Genomic DNA, 21885 nt, shown 5'->3' on the forward strand with positions numbered 1-21885 from the left:
TTGGGTTTAATGTCAGTTTTAGGTTTCCTTCTTTCAATGACTCAGATATCTTAGAATAGTTTGAAAAGTTTGTTGTGTTCTTATTTAGAGCTTGTATAATGAGTTGTCGGTTGTGTTGTATTTCTCTCATAGACGCTGTTTCATTTGACATTTTTATTCTAGATAAAATATGCTTCCAATAGAAAAAGAAAATTCAAGAGTTGCTACAACTAAACCATTAGATGAACTTTTTACTAATGTCGGTCAAAAGTTTGAGACAGAGACCGTAAAGCATGAAGGCTATCGTTTTGACTACCCATTAAGATGGTTAAGAGACCCATCTGTCACAAAAGCTATTGGCTTTCGTAGAATGAAGTTTGTGTCTGTAGAAGATAAAAGTTTTCCATTTATTGTAAGGTTTCATATAGATTATATATCTGAAGGGAAACGAAAAATGTGGGAAGAAATTGAGCTAATACAAGTTGACCTTTCATCTTCTCTACAGACTGCGTTAAAAAATATAGAAGATAAAATAAATTCATGTTATGCAAAATATGCTGATGAATATGCAAATACCGAGAGCACACTTTATGTGAGAATTGTATATGACAAACAAAATTCACAAGTGTCATTTCAAATCTACGAAGACAATCCAAAGAAAGACGAACAAATATATACAGAATTCACTGCAATGTCATGGTATTATTTGCAAAGAATGTTAAATCAGAAAGTCGAACTTCCTTTAGCAAATATTTACAGTCGATATGCAAGAGATGAACCATATTTATTTAAAGATGTTTTCGACCCAGCTGCTATTATTGTTCATGCTTCATTTTCTGGCGCCCAAAACTCTTTCTTATGCTTGGCAAATGACTTTTACGAAAAACCTACAAAGTTATACGAACCACCAAGTGGAAGTATTTCAGACTTTCAAGTATGGTTTACTACAGATGGAAGAAAAAGAATAATTCCATTATACCATGCGTTTTACTTAGAACTTAGTTTCATATACAACTACTATCGAACGGTAAAAATATAATTTTTTAATACGGTTGAGGTGTTGGATTTGGTTGCCAACTAGACTGTGGTGCAGGTTCAGGCTGTTGTATAACAGGAGCTTGTTCTTCTGGTTCAGGGTCTTTAGGTATAATACCAACGAACTGACCTACTCTTTTACCAATATTTTTGACTCCGTTCCAAATTCCTCTTCCGACAGATTTTATTCCATTCCATATACCTCTTCCAACATTTCGAAAGAAGTTTCCTATCTTACTGAAGAAACCCATTTTACTATATGTAAAAATCTAATGTCCGCCTAGTCTCTTACGTTTCCTGTTGAGTTCCATAGCATTCTTTAACTGGAGCTCATACATTCTGTTTCTCCTCTGGTAGAAAACATATTCTGGGTCAACTCCTGTGTTCGCGTCATCTGCATAAAGTTGTTTATATCCCACTTCAGGGTTTGTATAAAACTCTTTCCATCTCATATTTGCATACCATGGTGGCAAACCTAACGCAGCGTCATTTGACATGGCAGTTTGCATTTGTACATCTGTTGGCACTTGACCATAGTTTGCCATTGCAGTTTGTATTCTAACTTCATTTGGAATATTCTCTGGGTTTGGTTGTCCAGGTTGCTGTGCATTCGCTAAGTTCTGTGCGTCCATTTAATATTAGATAAAAATATCTCTTACGAGTACATATACTGAACATTTGCAGGCATTGGTTCATCTTCATATTCTCTGTACTTTTCTGCCACGTCAAATAAATAAATGACACAATGGAAAAAACCTAAAACAAGTAGTCCTATTTCAAACCACATTTACTTACTAATAAAATTTCTTTGTTATGACACTTTCTCCGGTTTATAGGACCTCTCTCATATTCTATCTTGTCATATATAAACTCATAGTCATGTATGTCCTCTAACCATCTCATAACGGTTTCCAAACCACTTTTATCGGATGTAAAGTAAAAGCATGGATGGTTATGTATAACGTCTAAAGTTTCTAAAGAGTCTCTCAAAGTCCAGTCTACTTGGTATTGAAAATCCCATGTGTTATAGAACGGCGGGTCCACTATAAAGAAAACATTTTCCTTGTCTTTATATTTTTCATACAAATCTGTCCAATGACATCTCACAAACTCTATACCCTCAATATATTTTTCTATGTCCTCTTTGAAAACATTTGTATAGTTAAGATATAAAACTTTTGACATAAGTGTTTCAATGTCATGAACTCTTATAGAACCACTATATAATAGTCTAGCAGATATACTATCCCAGTCTATATATTCTGCTTTTTTCAAAACCTCTCTCACAATATTTTTCTTATCTAATGGTATACGTTCCATCTTACCTATAGGTATCTTTTCTTTTAACTCTTTCAATATATTGTTTGTGTCTGGAATATGTTTGAGACGGTCCATATAGTTGTCGAAGTCATTGCATATAATCTTTGAGTCTGGGAATATTGTATGACATAAATGGGATATATAGAAACTTCCACCGAACAAATCTACAAATGTTAGACCATTCGGTAGTTTCTTAAGTTCTCTCAATATAATATCTTTACATCTACTCTTATTTCCAAAGAACGGTAACGGTGGTTTTGTAAAATTCATTTATATATAATAATAAAAATGTTTTTACCTGAAAAGTGACAGAAAAGTGACAAAACATGAAAACATATATAATTTGTGAAAAGCGACACATTATATAATGTTTTCGACCCAGAAGAAGGCTTCTTCCCAGAAGCAATGGAGGAAGAAGAAGAGTCCTCCGAATAAAAACTTCATTATACTCATCAACTTCAGGGCTAGAAGGCACGAAGTGCCTGGAAGCCCCACTTCCTTTTTTTTTTTTTTTTTTTTTTTTTTAAATCTAGAATATTGTATTATGCTTAGTATTATTTCATTTTTCTCATTCAATTTAGAATTTACAAATGTCAAAAAATTGAGAGCTGTCACTTTTGATGAATTTCTGTTTATTACATATTCTTATTTTAAATATGATATTATCCTTAGAATCCACACTAGAATATATTTAAATCAACTTTTAAAAAAGTTCGAATCCTGCGCGTCTCACTTTTTAAATTTTCCAAAAGGAAAATTATATTCTCCTAAAATGAAAACAATTTTCCGAATTGACATCCTTAAAAATGTCGATTTTCAATCAAATAGCAAAATGTCAAAAGTAAATTTTTTTTTATAAATCGATGACGAATACTACCATTCACCTTCCAAGCGCTAAATCGGTTGAGGAATGGCAGCACGTCAGCGATATACATTTCCTTGAGACAACTCCGAGATCTGTACCTCTCAGTTCCTTAATTTCGTACCCAGGACAGGATTATATCGATAGAATTATTTCTCTTAAGGCAGAAATACCTGCTGCTAAACACCTTCAAGTCATTACAGATTTGTTGAAGGATTTGGAAGTTGCAAAGAGCTATCTCGTTGAAATTTACTCTCACAGAGGTTTATTAATGCCAATCTCAAAGGATGAAAGTTTGATACAAAAACTAAGTAGCAATTCGCAATCAGCTCAGACAGCCCTACAAATGTTACACCAGCTTATTGCAAAATTCCAAAAAGAAAAAGACGATTTAACTGTAATTACACAAAATTTGACGCGCATGTTGTATAGCGAAAGCTTATGGTCAAATGGCCAATGGAGTGATAAATTAATTGAAACTTTTTGCGAAATTTATTTTGTTTTATTTACAATCGAAAACTTACAGCCTTCAAAGAAATCTGTACTGAACGATATCTCCACGTTGATGAAAATCTCCAAAGGAGCGCAGACAGGAAACGCTGCAGATATGGCAGAAACAACAATTCGTATTTGGCTGGGAACGACAAACGCTATTACTCAAGAATTCATCAATTCGATCTTAGCTAATCCTAACTACAAAAGAATTAGTCTCATTACTGATATTTTAATGGGATATCTTCGAAATCAAATTGAAAATCGTTCTTTCATCAATCAAGACAAGAAATTCCAATACATCACTCTACTCAAATTCATCATAATCGTCTATAACCAGGCCTACGAGAAGGAACAGAAAGACAAAAAAGGTCAAAAGAAGAAAATGTTCATTCTCAAGCCAATTGACATCGAATACACCGGTATGGCTAAAGCAGCCGTAGAATCCTATCGTTTCTTACCACTTATTTACGAATATACCGTTGCTACAAACGTTGGAATTCACATTGACTACATTACCCTTCCAAAGAAAGGGACAGTGAAGAATCCAATACAATTCCCAAGGAAGAGGCTTCCAGAATTGCAAGAAGATGCCCATAAATTCTTCTCAATTCTTACAGAAATCATTAATGATCTTAATAACAGCCCTGTAGTGTCCGGAAAGCAGAAACTTGACATGAATATTAATATTTGCAACAAGTTGTTCCAAGAATTACCAGGAATTTTGAAGATTATTTCAATGTCAATGGGAATTGTCAGAGAAATGATCATTGCCAAGCAGATTGAAGCCCCAAAGATCGATCAGAATGCAGATCAGAACATTTCCCTCTACGAATGGGCCATGCGCCGTGGTTTAACAGAAGAAAATTCACTTCTTATACTAAATATCCTTTGGTTGGCCAAATCCACCAAGGAACTTTTATTATCAAATTATACAACGATCTTCCAGGCCATTTCCGATTCAATTCAGACCACTTTACAGAATTTTGCAATTAATATCCTTCCTCAATCAATTTTGAGGAACCAGGAGTACAAGGATATCATCACAAACATCCTTGAAGTGCTCAGAACATTGCTAGGATACTTTCCGAACGGAATGAGATACGAAATTAACGCAAAGAAGGCTTCCAAGGTCGAAAAACACGATGTTTCGATAGATATAGGTACACCACATATATATCTTATCGAACTTCTTCGCGTTCAGCTTCAATTACTGGTAAATCCAGATGCGATCGCTGTTTCAAGGCAAGGAGTATTCAAAGGACAACCACTCGATAGCGAGGATGAGAAAATATTCAAAGAATTCCTCGACCAATCATCATATTTCATAGAATTACTTGATTTGAACAATACATTGGACAAAGTATGCGACCAATCATTCCTTTACTACAAGGAATACTATCTTGATCTCAACAAACGCACTTTCTTCCCTGTAAATACCTCAATTCCCGTAATTCTTTCAAAATATGCTCTGAAAAACTACAGAAAACTCGATTTGACAGGTGCTATCTTCTATCCATTGTCCATTTACGATGATGCAGCAGCCACAGCCCTTAAATACCTCAAATCTAAGTATCTTTTCGAAGAAATTCGCGCGGAAGCATCAATTTGCATCCAATACTTATCCAGAGAGATTGCACAACAAGCTCTGAACCCAATTCTCAAGTTCCAGCTCTTACAATTCATGCCAAAAACAGTTGTTTCTCAATTAAAAGAATCAATGTTAAGTTTAGATATGAAAGATGAGGCCAATCAAGAAGATTTCCTCAAGGAAGATATTTCTTCACTCAGACTTGGCGTAATTTTGCAGCAAAACACGTTAAGTATCCTCGGATGTCCAATTGACACTAAAACATTGATTTCTGATAACTTGAATGAGCTCATTCACGAGAAACTCAAGGCATTGGTCAATATACTTGAGTCGTACGGCTTGTTCTTTATCCCAATGTTTTATCGTATCATAGAAATCCTCCGTAGGACGCATGAATTGCTTTGCTCGTTTGGATTAATACTTAACCCGTTCAATGATATCCTTAGACTTGCTCTTTCTACTGATAATCCCTCATCATTGCAGTCATTGCTTCTTAATCACGTTTATTCTCACATTGAGAACATACTTGTACCAGATTGCTCATTTTTCTCCTTCCCAATGCGTGTTCTTCCTAAGGGAGAAATGAATATAAAGCAAGGAATCGAACAAATTTTCACAAAAGACATTGCTTCGCTTTTCAACGCATATCTCCTTAAGACAACACGCATCATATCAATCGAATCCGTAAAAGACCTCTTCTGGATGATAGAAGACGGCGCAGGCCAAGTTTTCTCTTTACTTTTCGCAACTTTGTTGGAAGAGTTAGAAAAACCGTTTGTTAAAATTTATGACAATGTTCGTAAAAATTTGACAAGAATTGCCAATCCGCCGGCATCAGCAACATTCGCACAGGCATTTGATGTCTTTGAAGGTGCCTATCACTATTTTATTGATAATCAAGAGATCCGAAATTGTTTGTCTCTTATGAACCAAATCGGAAACGTCCTGATGCTTGCCCAGCTCTTCGATAACGCATTGATATTGAAGAGAACAACAGGAACTTTGTCATCATCTTTCATTTTGTCAACAGATCCAGTTGACAACAATGAAAAGATGCCGGAAACACCGGAAGTCTTTGAGTTATTCGATAAGACATTCCAATCTTCAAAGCCATACTTCTCTTACTTAGGAAATAAGATCGGAGATAATGAAATTCTTCTTCCGTTCTTGTCTTCATGCGTAAGAGAGTTGGTGACTCTTTTGCTGCATGATTACGCTCTATTTGCTGAAACTTCTCCTAATTTATGTGATGTCAAGTCACAAAAAGGTTTCGCAGCGATTTTCTCTGTCTTAGAGTTCATCGCTAATAACGTAGTAATCATGGATTCAAGCAAAGGGGGTGGTTTCGCAAAATTTGTTGAAGGAATTTATTATTTCGCAGCTGTTGTTTTACATATGACCAACCAGAGAAGGCTTTTCAGAGCACTTTCAATAGGAGAAAAGCTTATTTCACACTTTACGGCAGATTTGGGCGTAAATGTTGACGATAGAACGAATAAGTTCGTGGCTGCTACGAAATATTTCAGTACTTCACTTTCATCAGCGTTCGCTACACTTCAACCAATTATTTCTAGTATTATTAACAAATAAAAAATAAATGATTTTTTTTTTAAACTTTTTTATTTATCAATAAACAAATATCACAATGTGAAAATTCAATGTCTATCTGAATTTGAAATAAATATGTAACGTTATTTTTCACATCGTTTTTCATTGTTTAATTAGAAGCAATTTCTCCAATAAATATATTAAACACATACAAATACAAACAACTTCTCACAATATGATAACGTGTTGGCCATCTTCTACGTCTCAAATTTCGAAATATCAAGATTAAACAGCAGGTAGGGATTTGCTCAGGCTGGATAACATATATTGGAGCAAATTTTTCGATTTTAAGCAAAAGAATCTGACCAAATTAGTTTTGCAATTTCAAATTATATGGCATATTTGGTATTATATATAGGAACATACTAGACAGCACAATTCTGAGATTATTTGACTCATTAACGAGTTTAATAAAAAATGATATTTTAAAAATATGAATGAAAAATATCAAAAACATCTTAAATTAAGTTCCAAAAATAGTTGTTTGTAATATATTTCTGTAGTTAATATCACCCGTAAGTACCCTCAAGTTTTGACTTTTGCAACTTTTTCATGACCCCCTCCCCAGGTATCTAAAATACCATTTATCGCCTGAAAAGCACCCTTAATTTATGCCAATTGACAAAATAAAAATATGTTTAGAATGCTGATATGATGGAGAATCATGCTGCATCATTATTGGCCAGCAATATATAATATTTAAGAAATCTACGAGATTATCTGATTTCATGAAACTCAATGTATACTAAGTTTCAGACTTTGAAATTTTAACATGTTGATATGGATACATAGGGTTTATGATTCCAGTCATTTATTTAAAAAATTACAAAAATGAATTAATATGATGTGAGTAACAATGGTAATAAACGCTTAATTACTAATATATTATTTCTTGGTAGGAATGAAATGTTTTGGTGACATTTATAGAAGTTAAGCTGAGAATCAAAAATGCAAAAATTATTTTAAATATTACAAGCATTATTTGATGTCATTGAGTTTAGAGTCGTGTAGATATATGAGTACAATATGTTATTGATGTATATATGCAATAATTGTGAAAATGAAATGTGAATCTCAAGATGAGTTGCATGTTACTGCGCTATAATTTGAATTCAATACGTACATAACATTACTAAATGTATTTTAAGATAATACAAAAAATTAAGCTTGCAAAAAGATATCGAAATGTAATTTTCATTAGATTCAAAGTTCTGAATAGATTTTGATTTTAACTATTGATGAGTTTGTCAAACCTCTATAATAATAGAATGTAGAACTAATTAAATATAATTAATAAAAAAATACAAATTTAAGTGATATTATAAGAGATATATGTGATGTTACCAATATGATATGATATTGGAGAACTGATAGAATTGTGATGTGAGACTAAATATGATTTTATTATGAATAGGAGAATAATATTAGAAGAATTTCTTGAATTTAATGTATCTGAATATGTAATTGGGCATATATTCTATATATATATTGGTAGGTTAACTAGAAATAAGAAGATGAAAGATTGTTAATGAATAATATGAGATTAAGCGAAAATATATTGTTCTAATAGATGAGTGTTGATATCCAATATATATGAAGAGGGATATGTGAGAGGAAATATGTATATTTAATAAAATAAGCGATGAGAGAAAAAATAACAAAGATTTATATGAAATTTTGAGTATTGAAAAAGCTCGATTAGTGATTTTATGTCTGTTAAAGGAATAGATATTCTAGGAGAAAGATAAATTGAATTAAAGAAGAATAAAAAAAGTTGATTAAGATTGATAAAAATATTGAATTGTATGACAATGGAAAGAAGGAATAAATTGGTGTTGGCATGACGGTATCATTTCGGGAGACATTGCCGCTGCATGTCTCCCAGAATGAGACAATCTTCTGCAATCAGAATGTGATTGCAAAACTTTGACCGACAAGAGTGTATTGTGCACTCCTGTCGGTCGCAGTGTCTCATTCTGGGAGACATTGCCTCTGCATGTCTCCCAGAATGGAACAATGTTCCGCATTCATAACTTGAACGCGGAAGTTTGACCGACAAGAGTACATTATCCAATCTTTTTTGTCATATACCTCAACCCACAAAGACAAAACCTTACATAAAATAGGTAAACTTTGGTTTTCACTTAATAATGTTTATTTTTAATTTTTTGTTCTTTATATAACTTTTTCTTCTACTAAACTATTTTACAGACTCTACTGAGCTATCCTCACATATATACCTGTGACAATAACACATATATACTCCCTTCATATTCTGATCTCATGACATATTACAGCACAAACTATAATTATACAACATACCTCATAAAGTCTGATTTTACCCCTATCTAAGCGTTCAAAACTTATTTTCCCCGCGTAATCTGATTCTTCTGGCTCTGCTGATTCGATTTCTGCTGTCAGATCGTGAAAATATGCATCACACAATGAGATAAACACAAAATACACAACTTAATATTTTCCTTAAAATTGTCAATTCCTCGATCTTGACATATTTATTATTTCCTCCGTTTTCCCTCACAAATATATTTAATTTTCTGAATAAGACGTATAATAAAATGAATATCTTAAAAACTAAAATACAAAATTAATGTTGGGTAAAAAAAAAAAAAAAAAAGGAGGTGGGGCTTCCAGGGGCTGCGCCCCTTCTAGCCCTGAAGATGTTTAGTATAACTTTGTCCGGACAAGTAAGGGTCTATCGTCGCTACAGGAAAAGTTACGGGCGTTCCAAGGAAGTATACTTTGAGAAGCCTTTTCTGTCACTTTTCAGGAAAAAACATTTTTATTATTATATATAAATGAATTTTACAAAACCACCGTTACCGTTCTTTGGAAATAAGAGTAAATGTAAAGATATTCTATTGAGAGAACTTAAGAAACTACCGAATGGTCTAACATTTGTAGACTTGTTCGGTGGAAGTTTCTATATATCCCATTTGTGCCATACAATATTTCCTGACTCAAAGATTATATGCAATGACTTCGACAACTATATGGACCGTCTCAAACATATACCAGACACAAACAAAATATTGAGTGAGTTGAAAGAAAAGATACCTATAGGTAAGATGGAACGTATACCATTAGATAACAAAAATATTGTGAGAGAGGTTTTGAAAAAAGCAGAATATATAGACTGGGATAGTATATCTGCTAGACTATTATATAGTGGTTCTATAAGAGTTCATGACATTGAAACACTTATGTCAAAAGTTTTATATCTTAACTATACAAATGTTTTCAAAGAGGACATAGAAAAATATATTGAGGGTATAGAGTTTGTGAGATGTCATTGGACAGAGTTGTATGAAAAATATAAAGACAAGGAAAATGTTTTCTTTATAGTGGACCCGCCGTTCTATAACACATGGGATTTTCAATACCAAGTAGACTGGACTTTGAGAGACTCTTTAGAAACTTTAGACGTTTTACATAACTGTCCATGCTTTTACTTTACATCCGATAAAAGTGGTTTGGAAACCGTTATGAGATGGTTAGAGGACATACATGACTATGAGTTTAGATATGACAAGATAGAATATGAGAGAGGTCCTATAAACTGGAGAAAGTGTCATAACAAAGAAATTTTACTAGTAAGTAAATGTGGTTTGAAATAGGACTACTTGTTTTAGGTTTTTTCCATTGTGTCATTTATTTATTTGACGTGGCAGAAAGGTACAGAGAATATGAAGATGAACCATTGCCTGCAAATGTTCAGCATATGTACTCGTAAGAGATATTTTTATCTAATATTAAATGAACGCACAGAACTTAGCGAATGCACAGCAACCTGGACAACCAAACCCAGAGAATATTCCAAATGAAGTTAGAATACAAACTGCAATGGCAAACTATGGTCAAGTGCCAACAGATGTACAAATGCAAACTGCCATGTCAAATGACGCTGCGTTAGGTTTGCCACCATGGTATGCAATATGAGATGGAAAGAGTTTTATACAAACCCTGAAGTGGGATATAAACAACTTTATGCAGATGACGCGAACACAGGAGTTGACCAAGAGTATGTTTTCTACCAGAGGAGAAATAGAATGTATGAGCTCCAGTTAAAAAATGCTATGGAACTCAGAAGGAAACGTAAGAGACTAGGCGGACATTAGATTTTTACATATAGTAAAATGGGTTTCTTCAGTAGTATTGGAAACTTCTTTCGAAATGTTGGAAGAGGTATATGGAATGGAATAAAATCTGTCGGAAGAGGAATTTGGAACGGTGTCAAAAATATTGGTAAAAGAGTAGGTCAGTTCGTTGGTATTATACCTAAAGACCCTGAACCAGAAGAACAAGCTCCTGTTATACAACAGCCTGAACCTGCACCACAGTCAAGTTGGCAACCAAATCCAACACCTCAACCGTATTAAAAAATTATATTTTTACCGTTCGATAGTAGTTGTATATGAGACTAAGTTCTAAGTAAAACGCATGGTATAATGGAATTATTCTCTTTCTTCCATCTGTTGTAAACCATACTTGAAAGTCTGAAATACTTCCACTTGGTGGTTCATATAGCTTTGTAGGTTTTTCGTAAAAGTCATTTGCCAAGCATAAAAAGAGTTTTGGGCGCCAGAAAATGAAGCATGAACGATAATAGCATCTGAGTCGAAAACATTTTCATATGTTCCATTAGGGTTTTCGACTTCATAAAAGTCCGGGTGTACTGGATATGCTGCAGGCTGATTTAACATCCTCAAAAATCTATACCATGCCAAGTTGTTATATTTTGTAGAAATATAAACGTTTTCTCCAAGGTCTTCTATTCTATTGATTTTAACAGTTGCATTTTTCCTGTCATATATAATATCGAGATGGTACTCTCCTTCGTCAATGTTGTACTGTTTTGCATATTCGAGATAGATATCGTTTATTTTTTCTTGAAAAGCTTGAAGAGTTGTTTCTAAGTTTACAAGCAAATTCACTTGTAAAAGTTTTCCCTGTTCAAATTTCTCATACATACGTTTTTCTTTGTTATAGTATCGAACTTCAAAACCGACCGTAAATGGGAAACCATGTATGGCTTCTGAAATGAACTTCATTCTACGAAAGCCAATAGCTTTTGTGACGGATGGGTCTCTTAACCATCTTAATGGGTAGTCAAAACGATAGCCTTCATGCTTTACGGTCTCTGTCTCAAACTTTTGACCGACATTAGTAAAAAGTTCATCTAATGGTTTAGTTGTAGCAACTCTAGAATTTTCTTTTTCTATTGAAAGCATATTTTATCTAGAATAAAAATGTCAAATGAAACAGCGTCTATGAGAGAAATACAACACAACCGACAACTCATTATACAAGCTCTAAATAAGAACACAACAAACTTTTCAAACTATTCTAAGATATCTGAGTCATTGAAAGAAGGAAACTTAAAACTGACATTAAACCCAATGACAGATGAGTTTCTGTTTCAAGACAATAAGAACCATACTGTCTGTATAAATCCAACAAAAGGAACTTTAAACGAGAAACCTATAAATGAACTTCTTTTGAAAACAGATGTTGACAACAAAGCTGACAAAGAATATGTAGACGATGCAATAGCAAAAGAAGAAGAAAGAGCTAACAATGCTTATGCAACAAAAGAACATACTCATCCTGAACTAGCAGACAAAACATATGTTGACAATAAAATGTCAAGTGAAGTGACAAGAGCTGAAAACGAATATTCTAAAAAGACTCATACACATTCTATATCTGAAATAACAGACTTAAACGTTAGCCTTGAAAAGAAAGCAGATAAGGGATGGGTGGCTAGTGTGTTAGTGAAGAAGGCGGATAAGGAATATGTGGATGAAAAAGATAACGAAATGAAAGAAAGGGTTGAATGGTACCATGAACGGACATCGAAGATTTTAAAAGGTAAAGCCAATACAGGATGGGTTTCAGGATGTTTAGACCTTAAAGCAGATAAAACTTATGTTAACGATGAGTTAGAGAAGAAAGCAGATAAGAACCATACACATACAAGTTTTACAACTGTTGCTATAGAAAGTATTGAAGGAACGGTTGAAGAAACTGGTGGGGATGTATTATATTGGAAACCTCCTAACTTTCCACAAGGTTTAACATCGGAAGAAAACATAACAACGATGAAAAACATTAGATGTAAAGATGTTTATGTCATGGAGGATGAAAAAAACGTTAAATTCACTGCTCAAGATTTATATGAGAAGAAAGCAGACAAAACAGAGCTTCAAACATTAAAGACGGAAATACTTCAAACATTATATCCTATAGGCTCTATTTATACGTCAATGAACTCTACCAGACCAGAAGTAGTACTTGGTTTTGGAACTTGGACTCAAATAGTCGACAGGTTTTTGTATTGTGCAAACTCTTCAAAGGAAACAGGTGGAAGTAAAACGATTTCAGGTGAAAATTTACCTGCACATAGTCACTACATAGATTTAAGTACATCTCAAGCAGGTTGGCATAAGCATAGATATTGGGATTGGTCAGCAATGACAAAAGGTAAAGGATATGATGTTAAAGACAACGTTAAGTTTGCTATAGATTGTTACTGGAGTAACACTGAGGGAGGAGGAAACCATACACATCGCGTTTCGGGATATACGCAAACAACGGGACAAAGTAAAGACTACATGCCACCTTACATGACAGTTTACGCATGGTATAGAAATGCTTAGTCGTCATGTTCCACTTCTTTAGCATATTCGTCAGGAGTTGTCTTATATTTGTTAGGAACTGTCTTTGAAAGTATACCACCTTGAACTTTGACAAGTTTGAAACGAGGTCTGACAATAGTAGTTTTATCTTCTGCTTGCAGTCTGTACATTTTGCCATGTTTGCCTAAAACTTCATAATATTCTCTTGTATACTTTCTTCTATTTTTACGAACACGAATGTGAGTACCTGTCGGGTTCCCATTGTTGTCATAGTCAATAGTATTTTCATATGGGTCGCGTTTAGGTATTTCTATTTTTACTTTGTCACCTTTCTGAAGTTTGAAGCCTGGCATTCTTTCTTGTTTGTCTCTTTTGACTAAACTATTAAATATATAGTCTTTCTCTAAGTCAGGGTTGTTTTTCATTTCTTCGGGGGAGTGGTTTCCCAAACCTTTTTGTTTCCGGTTATTGTAAATATTTAAAACTTGTCTCATCTTTGCCATGGAGAAGTGTCTATATTTGTCGTCATATGACATTTCATTTGCTTCACCACCTTGTGGTTGGTTTAAGTCTCTTAAGATTTTTATACAACTGTCAATGACACCAAGAGCAGAATGGTTTTGGTCGACAATGAAATATTGGTTTACATTTTTTGAACGCAGATAGTTTTTAATATCATCTGATTTGAAAGAACTTTCACAGTCAGATGTCAGTTTTGTTGGATGGTATTTGTCAACGAATATTGTCAAAGCAGTTTTCACATCTAAAATATTTTTGGACCATAATGGTATGGCTTCACAGTATCTTGTGTTTTGACCAACAAATATTAGCCAGTATGGTGGTCCATCTGTTCTAACTCTCGGAATGTTTTCCAAGATATCCATAAACCAAGCATTTGGTGTTGAACTAAAGATTTTTACCATGAGTGCTTTCTTTGTCGCTTTAGAAACATAGGGGTCCTTGTTTGGATTCGTCATTTTTTAACCCATAAGAAATGGGTTTATTTGGCGCGTTAGCAGGAGTTGCATCCAGATTTTTGCCCGCAGTGGGAACAATAGCCAGAGGTGCATTTGGAATTGGAAGGAAGATTTTGAGTACATTAGGTATACTTAAAGAGAAAGCACAACCTATTATACAACTGTACAGAAAGGTTGGGATGTAGCACGAGATGCAGCAAATCTTATTCCAAATCCTGAAACAAGAGGAAAAGTTCAAGGATGGATGGACAATGTAGGAAGACAAGTAGGCTATAACAAAGCAAATGACTACTATAACCAAGCAGGGCACTATATGGACCAAGGTGAAAGATTCTTTAACAGAGATATAACCATGCACAACAGTGGGTAAACAACAACCAACCTCAACCACCTCAAACTTGGGGAATGTAAAGTTTTTTACTGAGATGAAATGAACAATACAGCTTTAAGACAAATGTGTTCAAGATGGATTTGTCGACTTCCAGCAGTTACACCACCACGTGTTTGTCAAGTTCTTCCTATACCTCAGGAAGTTTTAGACCGACTTAAAAAACAACAACAACCAGTTGAAAACAAACCAAACTAAAATTTTTTACTGAGATGAAATGACCGAAGAAGTTGAAACGGTAGATTTGACACCACAAACAAAAAGTTCAGAACCATTGTCAAAACCTGTCAAAGAACTTACAGATGAAAGAAAAATTCAATAATAGAAAGTGCCAGTCTGGAAATACAAAACCCTAACTACAAAGTCACTTTTCATAAAAATGGAACGGCTAGTATCTCAAAAAAGAAACAGACTCTCACAAATAAAATATTGAAGTCTGAAGGAGCTTTCGAGACAACAGATGGAAAAGTTTACTTCACTGACCAACAGTTCATTATAGAACATCTCATTGACTTAGAGTCAAAATATTCTAAACTTTACAACAAACACAAAAAGTTGAAAGGAAAACAAAAACAGATGGCATATGATATTTATGAAGATGTTGACGACACAACTGTTTCTGCAAGTGAAGTAAAGTCAAAGGAACCGAAAAGTGACGAAAAACCAATAGAAGAAGGGAAGCCAAAAACTGAAGAAAAACCAAAACCAAAGTTTAGTATTGAAACTAAACCAAGTCAACCTTCATTAGCTGGTATGGGTTGGCGTCAAAGACTTATGGTAGCAGGTGGTTATGTAAAGTAAAGGAAAAAACATTTTTTTATTTTTATAAAAATGCCCCCATATAGAATGGACAGAAGGTCTGCTAGAATAAAAGCAGAGTTAGAAAGATATGGTTGGAGAGTTTCGAAGAAGTTTAAATATAGGAAGGGAAGACCCATAAAAGTCTATGACAAACTGTCTGGTCTTCGCTATGAAATGGACCTGGAAACAGCACGCGCAAATTATCCAAACAGACTAGAGAGGTTAGAAGAAGAGCGTCTTATGGACATGCCTTTCGATGTTACTGAACCTCAAGTTGAAGGACACGACGGCTTTGCCAGATTCTACTGGAAACATGACGAACAATTGCATCCTTTGAGACGGAAAAAAGGAAAGGGTGAAGACGCACATGCTCCCATGGAAAGAACAAGATATGCATATGAAAAGTATCGTGAAGTTCGAAGTAAAATTACATCCGGTCGAACCTTTACAGTAAACTTTGACGAAGGAAAGAACAAAGAAGGCTTCATGGGAGTACTTGCTGCCATACAAGACGGAAATAAGAAAGGATACAATCTCAGATTGACCGTAACAGATTTGGATGGTCACATTTACTATGCACATGGCAATGTCACAACAGCCGCACAACTTCTTGACGCTTTCAAGACTACAAAGAGAGAACAAATGGTTGATTCCGACTCAGACATTTTGAATGCAATTGAAGGAATTGCAAGTGTGAAGTTCGAATGGTATCAACCTAACCCTCAAGCAGTCAGACAACATGCTGGATACTTCCCGTTCAGAAATAAGTCTGACATTGACTTGACAAGGTATGGAATTTACAATTCAATTGAAACAATTGTCAATGAACCTTGTATTCTTACATGTCTCAGGAACTCTGGTCTTGTTACAGATGAGAAAATGAAGTATCTTGAGTCATGTGTGAAGACAAGGTACATTCTCAGAGGGCAATTGTCAAAAATTGCACCGTTGGCAAATGTCAATATCCGAGTTAATATTCCGACTGAGAAAGGTTCTTCACATGACGACTATGTTGTTGACAAAGACTTACCATGGTTGAAGATTGTACTTGTCCACAACCACTTCATGTTGAACGAAAGTCTTACAAACCCATTGTTCGGAAAAGGTAAGTGCAACATTGTCAGAGCTGTTAACATTCTTTTCGAGAAAGGCTTGTTTGAACCAATTCCAGATGACAAGCTGACAGAAACTTTTGTACCAAAAGACGAAACAACTTTTCATTGTTGGTAAGATCAAAAGTTGTTCCAGACAAGGTTATAGCACAAAAGAAGTTACACAGTTCCAAAGGAGTTGGATTGTTCGGATACCAACCTGAACCAGAAGAACTTCCAATGAGGTTGCAAGAACTTCAAGATGCTATAAACAAACTTCCATTGAGACATCCAATCGACGTCAATTGTATTGGAGAGCATCAGAGTTAGGTCAGAAGGTTTTATATGAAACAGGTTGCTTTGACGATGTTTATGAGATAACAGGAGAAGTTTCTCAAAAGATAAGAGACTCGCTTGAATTTCCAAAAACTGGGCCGATTGGATGCGACAAGTTCGACTCATATGAAAAATATACTATGTCGACCTTAACGCTGCATACATGAGGTTTGTCCAATATATTCCGACTGGAATTCAAACGAAGATGGTGAGTTCCGGGAAGAACTATACAGTTGGAAAAGTCATACAACAACTGTATGATATTAGGAAAGCTTCAAACCCCAACTTGCAATGACACTCAAATTGCTTATGAATTCGACATGGGGATATTCCATTAAGAAACCTCAAAGATGAAGAGTAAACACTATGAGAAGGTCGACAACTTTGTTGAAAGGTTTTCTCCTTTTGTTTTGAAGTACGAATTTACTCAAGGTCAAAATGGCTTAGTAACCACATTAAAACCTATTGTCGAACATTGGTCATACCCTCAGTTCGCAAAGGCAGTCCTTGACAACTACAACAAATTCTTCTCCGAAGTTAAATCCAAAGTTGTGGTTTACTACGAGAACATCGATGCGCTCATGACGAACGAAGAAGGATACAACAAACTCATTGAAATGGGTATGGTCGGTGAAAAGATGGGTCAATTCAAATTGGACAAAATTTTCACCGAAGTTCATGTCCTCTCCAAGCGTAAGTACTGGGGCATACTTGAAGACGGCACAGAAATAAAACATTGCATGAAATAAAAAATTTTTATTCGAATTTGAATTTAAATGTGGGAATTCTTGGGAACGTGAAAGGCTTATTTACTTGAGGAACAGGTAAAGGTGGTGGAGGTGGAGGTGGTGGCAACCAGTCCATTTTATATTCCTTCCTAGCTAATTTCCGTTTAATTTCATGGTCGCCCTCGGAGTCTTTGAATCGGACAGGTCGAGTTACACCATTCTTGGTCTCAAACTCATATATAACCTGTTTGTCTGTATTTTCGTCGACTATGGCACGAGACACGAACATTGACCAAACGGACAAAAAGTGTCATTTCGGATGGTCAAGCAGCCAATCGCATTCGAGCACTTCGAAGAAGCCTTATGTTCCAAGGGAGAGGGTGTCTGGTGCAAGGCAGAGGTCATGAAACTCTACGAGCAGTACATCCTCAATGCCTGGGAGGACAAATCGTCCTTGGATTGGCAATTCTACCAACTCCTCTGGGACGACCTCCTACGCAACTGGGATAACGAAAGAGTCCAATTCAAAGGTCGGGAACTAATTTTGCAAATGACCATTAATTTAAGCTACTTATGCAACTAAAAACTTAAATTTACTCGGGGTTTCCCCCTAAAATAAAATTTTTTTACTCTTAGAACCACTCGAGGTTCTCCTTACGGTTGTTGAGCTTGTCACCGTCAATGTGTCTGACCTTCGTCTTCTTGTTTGGATTTGGAACCCATTGCATACCGACAAGCCTTCCCATGGAAATTGTACCGTAATTCCGAAGGGTAAGGCTCAAGTGTCCCAAGTTGTTGAGGACTGGGGTAAGAACCTTGCCGGTCTCCTTGTTGCGGATTTTGTATGGGTAGGGTTGGGAAATTTCATAACTGTCATCGGCAACAAGGGTTGCCCAAACTTCCTTTTCTTCGTGTTTCTCTTCTTCTTCCTCTTCTTCTTCGTGTTTCTCTTCTTCCTCGAAAATTCCTTCTTCAATTTGGTACTCACGAAGTACGGTGTTGCATGTTCTGTCCTTTCCGAGTACCTTCCAGATGGCGTCTATCTCTTCGAAGAAACGGTAGATGAGTCTGGCAAGGTCTCGGTTCTCTCTCTCGTAATTGCGCAAGGTTTCCGCGAAATCGTTCAGGCATTTCTCATTGGAAGCTTGGTTCATGAGGAACTCACCTTTAAGTTCCTTCATCTCTGTCATAAGACTACTTTGGATAGTCTTAATGGTGTTTGTCAGATGAGCGTTCAATTGGACAATTTGAAGTTGAACTGGGCGCTTGTCTGGCAACCTTGAAAGGACATCTGCCATTGAGTTTGGCTTCGGTGCTTGTTCGGACATCGAAAAAATGAAGTGGTTTGAGAATGACGGTTTTACTTCAAAAAGCTTGTTATGACGGTTAAGTCATACAACAAGTTTAAAATAATATCTTGTTCTTCTTCTGAACGTTTGTTGTCTCTTCCGATAAAAGTTTCGAACATGAGAACCAAAAAACGTTTTTTGAGATTGCGGAAGAGTTCAGGCAAACGTTCATATTCTGGATATGTTGGGAGCAGTTCAAAACATCTGAGCTGACTTTCGGACAAAATTGGGACAATGTCAACAAATTCATCTTTGGTCGGATTGCTTGAAGGTAAGTCCCTTACATGTAAGTAGCTCTGGTAAAGTCTTCTCATTTCTGCTAACTTTTGGAGTATAGCTTCGTAGTTTAGAAGTTTTAATTTTAATTGTCTTATTCCACTCTTGACATCTAAACGGTAACTATCCATGAGGTCAAGAGTAGCTTTGGTAGCTTTAAGTGGAGCTATCTGTTCCTTGACTTCTGCAATTTTGGTTGCAATTGTGATTTGAGCTCCTTCAAGTTCGCCGTCTATGTCGTTCTCAACACCTTCAACCATAGCTTGAAACTCTTCATCGGTCCATTGAGTTTGGTGTGGGACGAATTTAACTTGCTTCATTCAAAAATGAAAAAAATGTTTTTACTCAAAGCGTGTCATATAGATGTTTACTGTAAAGGTACGATGTCGCCTTCTGTGTTTATGAAGAACGCCTGACCCGAGAAGTGAAGGAGTCCTCTGAGAATTTGGGCAATTCGTACAGTTGGGTTCTCTCTGTTTGGAAGTTGTATCCACGGACGCTTTGCAAAGAACTTCAAGAGGGTTTCTTTCTTCATCTCTTTTATGTCGTCTACAGGAGTGTTTTCTGGTATTTGCAGGACAATTCCGGTGTCAATTTCAATTTTAAGCGCACTTCTTCCAGACACCCAGCCTGCAATGGTCTTGTTTGACTTCAGATGGCTCAGGTAGTTCCTAACTAGCTCATTTATCTCTATAAGGTAGATTGCCTCATCTGCTGGGTCTATGTCGGTCATTGTTTCAAGACAAGTCTTTTACTTTTTCAAGACAAGTCTTTTATTGTTTCAAGACAAGTCTTTTACTTTTTCAAGACAAGTCTTTTACTTTTTCAAGACAAGTCTTTTACTTTTTCAAGACAAGTCTTTTACTTTTTCAAGACAAGACCCGTTATTTTTCAAGAAATTTTTTGGTGTAAAGTTCTCAAATTTGAGAACAGTGGTCTTGATTGAAGACGATACCCGTACTTTTTCAAGACAAGTCTTTTACTTTTTCAAGACAAGTCTTTTACTTTTTCAAGACAAGTCTTTTACTTTTTCAAGACAAGTCTTTTATTGTTTCAAGACAAGTCTTTTACTTTTTCAAGACAAGTTTTTTATTGTTTCAAGACAATGTCCGACGTCCCACTAACCGAGTCCATTCCCAAACCAGAGGAACCTAAAGCACCAGCCCCTGCACCTCAGCAACCTCAGTTCCAGCAAGTACCTCCACCAAATTACTACCAATTTCCACCTCAATGTTACTACCCACCACAAGGCTTCCCGAACTACCCTCCTCAGCCTATGCCTTACTGCCCTAACCCTTGGATGTTCATGTCAAACCCTCCACCCCAATTCCAATTCCAATCTCAATCCAAGAGAGACCAAGAGTTCGAGGAAGGTCTGAACCGTTTACGCAAAGAGTATGCCACAGCCCCTATGGAAGATGACAGGCTTTCAGTCTCTTCCCTAAAGTCGACCAATTCGACTCGTACCACAGATTCGGTTCGTGACCGTGAAGACTACCTCAAGCAGTCTGAGAGACTCTTCATCCTACAACCATTTACAGTTGGAGCTCTCAAGAACATGCGCAATTACGAAGGTCAGACACCAGCTGGAGACCGCAAAACAGACGTACTCGCAAGAGCCGTCCAGCTCGTCAAGACAAAGACTGAGATAGTCGACTTCATTCTTGCAGCTTGCCCATACAAGTAAAAAAATAAACAATTACGAGTTAAACTTTTTATTCTTTCTTTTCTGAGTTGTTTAGAGCTGGTTTCTCTTGTAGGAACCTTTCGTACTCTTCCACGGTCATGTAATTGCGAATTTTGTACGCAATTCCAGGTTCGTTGTTTTTGAACCTGATGTATGTAACGCTTCCATCCTCCTCGGGGAAGTAAGCTGCTAACATCTGACCAAGTTTTCTCGGTGACTCGGAGCTCATTAAAAATGTCACTTTTTAAACGTTAAGTTTTTAGTCTTATTTTACCCTTTGTTTGTCAATGTAGTATTGGAGCGCAATTTCTCCAAATTCTCTGTGTCGGAGTTCTTCAGCATTTTCCAAGGTGTACCTGGAGAACTCAAAGAAGTTGTCAAGAACATACTGCCATGCTGCTCTTCTGAGTTCGTCGGTATTTTGGAAGTGTTGCACCTTCGAGTCTTCTGACATGAAAAAAATGACCAAATTTCATTATATAACTGTTATTTTTGACGAAGTGAACTTTTACTCTTCGTAAAAAAATCCCTGAAATCGTAAAAAATTGCGACCCCGACTTTTCCCGGGGTCGCCTAAAACTCATGAAAATCGTAAAAAAATGACCAAAAATCATGATATAACTGTATTTTTTTGACGAAGAGAACTTTTGCACTTCGTAAAAAAAATCCCTGAAATCATATCTTTTATACAAGATAAAAAAATAGCGTT

General features: G+C 35.8%; 14 protein-coding genes across 14 annotated transcripts, besides 3 other annotated features; 7 read left to right on the plus strand and 7 right to left on the minus strand.

Moving 5' to 3' along the window:
• Positions 1-31: part of a mobile genetic element that runs on past the window's edge.
• Positions 32-694: 663 nt separating this feature from the next.
• On the plus strand, positions 695-1018 carry TVAGG3_0436420 (uncharacterized protein; the record flags this gene model as incomplete). Its single annotated transcript, XM_051234021.1, has 1 exon — positions 695-1018. The coding sequence occupies one exon, from the start codon at positions 695-697 to the stop codon at positions 1016-1018; it is 324 nt and encodes a 107-aa protein (XP_051103751.1).
• Positions 1019-1022: 4 nt separating this feature from the next.
• On the minus strand, positions 1023-1265 carry TVAGG3_0436430 (serine threonine-protein phosphatase family; the record flags this gene model as incomplete). Its single annotated transcript, XM_051234022.1, has 1 exon — positions 1023-1265. The coding sequence occupies one exon, from the start codon at positions 1263-1265 to the stop codon at positions 1023-1025; it is 243 nt and encodes an 80-aa protein (XP_051103752.1).
• An 18-nt stretch (positions 1266-1283) lies between these two features.
• TVAGG3_0436440 (uncharacterized protein) lies at positions 1284-1646 on the minus strand (the record flags this gene model as incomplete). Its single annotated transcript, XM_001300729.1, has 1 exon — positions 1284-1646. One exon carries the CDS (start codon positions 1644-1646, stop codon positions 1284-1286), a length of 363 nt encoding a protein of 120 aa, XP_001300730.1.
• Positions 1647-2935: 1289 nt separating this feature from the next.
• Positions 2936-2972: a mobile genetic element.
• Positions 2973-3182: 210 nt separating this feature from the next.
• On the plus strand, positions 3183-6872 carry TVAGG3_0436460 (cytoplasmic FMR1-interacting protein-related family; the record flags this gene model as incomplete). The annotated part of the gene is made up of 1 exon (XM_001300728.1): positions 3198-6869. The coding sequence occupies one exon, from the start codon at positions 3198-3200 to the stop codon at positions 6867-6869; it is 3672 nt and encodes a 1223-aa protein (XP_001300729.1).
• Positions 6873-11041: 4169 nt separating this feature from the next.
• On the plus strand, positions 11042-11284 carry TVAGG3_0436470 (serine threonine-protein phosphatase family; the record flags this gene model as incomplete). The annotated part of the gene is made up of 1 exon (XM_051234023.1): positions 11042-11284. One exon carries the CDS (start codon positions 11042-11044, stop codon positions 11282-11284), a length of 243 nt encoding a protein of 80 aa, XP_051103753.1.
• Positions 11285-11659: 375 nt separating this feature from the next.
• TVAGG3_0436480 (uncharacterized protein) lies at positions 11660-12136 on the minus strand (the record flags this gene model as incomplete). Its single annotated transcript, XM_051234024.1, has 1 exon — positions 11660-12136. A coding segment is annotated over one exon (477 nt), but the record flags the coding sequence as incomplete, so codon positions are not given.
• A 453-nt stretch (positions 12137-12589) lies between these two features.
• Positions 12590-21885: part of a mobile genetic element that runs on past the window's edge.
• Positions 14951-15106, plus strand: TVAGG3_0436500 (uncharacterized protein; the record flags this gene model as incomplete). Its single annotated transcript, XM_051234025.1, has 1 exon — positions 14951-15106. The coding sequence occupies one exon, from the start codon at positions 14951-14953 to the stop codon at positions 15104-15106; it is 156 nt and encodes a 51-aa protein (XP_051103755.1).
• TVAGG3_0436510 (uncharacterized protein) lies at positions 15884-16497 on the plus strand (the record flags this gene model as incomplete). Its single annotated transcript, XM_051234026.1, has 1 exon — positions 15884-16497. A coding segment is annotated over one exon (614 nt), but the record flags the coding sequence as incomplete, so codon positions are not given.
• Positions 17893-18153, minus strand: TVAGG3_0436520 (uncharacterized protein; the record flags this gene model as incomplete). Its single annotated transcript, XM_051234027.1, has 1 exon — positions 17893-18153. One exon carries the CDS (start codon positions 18151-18153, stop codon positions 17893-17895), a length of 261 nt encoding a protein of 86 aa, XP_051103757.1.
• On the plus strand, positions 18184-18447 carry TVAGG3_0436530 (uncharacterized protein; the record flags this gene model as incomplete). Its single annotated transcript, XM_051234028.1, has 1 exon — positions 18184-18447. One exon carries the CDS (start codon positions 18184-18186, stop codon positions 18445-18447), a length of 264 nt encoding a protein of 87 aa, XP_051103758.1.
• Positions 19225-19809, minus strand: TVAGG3_0436540 (uncharacterized protein; the record flags this gene model as incomplete). The annotated part of the gene is made up of 1 exon (XM_051234029.1): positions 19225-19809. The coding sequence occupies one exon, from the start codon at positions 19807-19809 to the stop codon at positions 19225-19227; it is 585 nt and encodes a 194-aa protein (XP_051103759.1).
• TVAGG3_0436550 (uncharacterized protein) lies at positions 19857-20222 on the minus strand (the record flags this gene model as incomplete). The annotated part of the gene is made up of 1 exon (XM_051234030.1): positions 19857-20222. One exon carries the CDS (start codon positions 20220-20222, stop codon positions 19857-19859), a length of 366 nt encoding a protein of 121 aa, XP_051103760.1.
• On the plus strand, positions 20595-21176 carry TVAGG3_0436560 (uncharacterized protein; the record flags this gene model as incomplete). Its single annotated transcript, XM_051234031.1, has 1 exon — positions 20595-21176. One exon carries the CDS (start codon positions 20595-20597, stop codon positions 21174-21176), a length of 582 nt encoding a protein of 193 aa, XP_051103761.1.
• Positions 21205-21405, minus strand: TVAGG3_0436570 (uncharacterized protein; the record flags this gene model as incomplete). Its single annotated transcript, XM_051234032.1, has 1 exon — positions 21205-21405. One exon carries the CDS (start codon positions 21403-21405, stop codon positions 21205-21207), a length of 201 nt encoding a protein of 66 aa, XP_051103762.1.

Source organism: Trichomonas vaginalis, chromosome V (assembly GCF_026262505.1).
Source record: "Trichomonas vaginalis G3 chromosome V, whole genome shotgun sequence".
NCBI lineage: Eukaryota > Parabasalia > Trichomonadida > Trichomonadidae > Trichomonas > Trichomonas vaginalis.